Consider the following 2,231-nt stretch of genomic DNA (forward strand, 5'->3'; position numbering starts at 1 on the left):
CCTGCTCATCGTATTCCGCATTCAAAAATTCTAACGCAAGAATAGACGATTCAAATTTGGAAAACTTTCCTTTTGTTCGGTACGCCTCTTTCTTGAATTCCGAAAAGACAGCTTCACGCGTTCTTGAAGAAGCATTTTTCCAATCGAATCGAGCTTGAGCTTGCACTTGTCGACCCAGTTCATTAGCTGCCATCCACATGTTGTTGAACTCCGGTTTGGGAATTTGAAAAAAAGTCAACGGCACCGTCGATTTCAGATCATCATCACTAAGCTCCTTCTGGGCGTGGCACTCTGATAACGCAGCTGTCCTGTGGTTGCCTTCCACAAGAAGAGCTCTGTTGAAGGACTTTCCGGCTAAGAGAAGAATTGGATGATTGGTTGATTGGAAGAGAGCGGTTTTTGGGTGGAATAGTTTCAAGTCATCAACGCGGTTCCAATCGATGGTTCGTAAAAGTTGTCCTTTAAATTGAATCTGAAGGTATTCCTTCAGCGTCACCTGCTTTCCATAGCGTTTGAGGGGACGAAGCTGTTGGAGGGCTTCTGGAAGTGTCTGAAAACGGAAATATTCAAACTAGGCCTGGAGCAAAAAAAATTACCTGTGTCTTTGGACGATTTAGAAGTTCAGCCCATGGCTCTTCTGGACTCTTCTGAAGTACAACCAATGGCTCTACTAGACTATTTGGATGTTCAGATGATGGCGCTTCTGGACTCATTGCAAGCTTATATGATGTATTCAAAGGCTTCAGGACTTGTCTTTGTGGTGAGAAGAATCTTGGCTTCTAAAAAATTCAACTCTTTAAAATTTGACTTCAAGTCAGAAATGCTCACCTTGACCGCCAACTCGTTTTCATCAACAGTATCGCTCGAGTATTGTCTAATTGGCACTGAACTGGTTCTCTTAGCAGAATGAATAGCACGATCTGCAGAGACTGCTGGCATGGCTCCCTATAAATTTCGAATCTCATCTAATCTGACTTCAAGTCAGATATGCAAACCTCATTTGACAACTCCTGATTGAAGTACAAACGAAGCTGAGCGATGGTGTCGCTGAATGAGGTTGGTGGAAAAGATGGAACCGATTCTCCTTGAGCGACGGTGCCGATTGGATCAACGGGCAGCATCTGAAAGAAATTTTTGAATCTCATCTAATCTGACTTCAAGTCACATATGCAAACCTCTTCTGCTATCCCCTCAGTTATGGACGACCGAGATGCCTCTTGCTCATTCGGTAGGGTCAATTGAATCGATTCGTCTGGATCGATTGGACTGATTGAAACTCCCGACATTTTCTGAAAAAAAAATTGGTGATTAGACAATGAAATGTGATGGGGATGGTGAGATCCAAATCTGACTTCAGGTCAGATCCAAATCTGACTTCAAGTCAGATTCTGAAGAATTGACTTGAAGCCAATTCATTGAAATCTGACTTCAAGTCAAACCTCTTAATATATACAAACCTCATCTGACATATCGTCAGTCTTCGATGAATGCGAGATTTCTTGAGCGGACTGGTCGATGGAATCATCCGACAACTTTTCTTCATCGAAGGGGGTGATCGATGTGATCGTTTCCTCTGATGGGAGGTCTCTTGAGAGAGTTGAACGGTGGGAGTATCCGCCATTTGCTGAAAAAAAATTTTTGATTAGACAATGAAATGGGACTGCATGAAACGTAAAGAAATAGGATGTGAAGAGGATAGCGTGGAGGAGAATCTGACTTCAAGTCAGATTTTGAAGATATGAATGGTGTGAAGGTGAATGAATGGTGCGGAGGAGCAAAAAAAAAGAAACGACCTCCTCCCACCAAGACAAATGGCACGAATGACTGGAAGGTGGCAGAAATGACGAGACTCCGCCCCTTTACCGTATGATGGGTCTCACCACGAAAATGCGTATCTAACTTTTAAAATATTACATGTTTCGATTTGAAAGGCATCCAAATCTGACTTCAAGTCAGATTTCCGATATTTGACTTGAAGCCAATTCTTTTAAAAAATTTGAATTCAAGTTAGTTAGGCACAAGTTATTACTCTCGTCCGAAATCAATGCATGTTGCGGCCGAAAATTTACTCAAAATCGCAGATTTCTCAGCCGCCACGTGCATTGACTTCGGACAAGAGTAATAGTTAGGGCAAGTGAAATAAGTGACCTCTTGTTCCGCTGTTTCTTGATGATTTCTGGCGGAAAGACGATGCAATGTGAGTAGCGCTTCCCGTTCTTCCACTTTGGTAA

At 42.5% G+C, this 2,231-nt stretch overlaps 1 protein-coding gene across 1 annotated transcript; it reads right to left on the reverse strand.

The window, feature by feature from the left end:
* Nucleotides 1-566: 566 nt before the first annotated feature.
* On the reverse strand, nucleotides 567-1,469 carry CBG25074 (the record flags this gene model as incomplete). The annotated part of the gene is made up of 5 exons (XM_002648645.2): nucleotides 567-779; nucleotides 829-945; nucleotides 996-1,121; nucleotides 1,176-1,289; nucleotides 1,458-1,469. The coding sequence occupies 5 exons, from the start codon at nucleotides 1,467-1,469 to the stop codon at nucleotides 567-569; spliced, it is 582 nt and encodes a 193-aa protein (XP_002648691.2).
* Nucleotides 1,470-2,231: the final 762 nt, after the last annotated feature.

The sequence above is a fragment of the Caenorhabditis briggsae genome (assembly GCF_000004555.2).
Source record: "Caenorhabditis briggsae AF16 supercontig from assembly CB4, cb25.NA_394, whole genome shotgun sequence".
NCBI lineage: Eukaryota > Metazoa > Nematoda > Chromadorea > Rhabditida > Rhabditidae > Caenorhabditis > Caenorhabditis briggsae.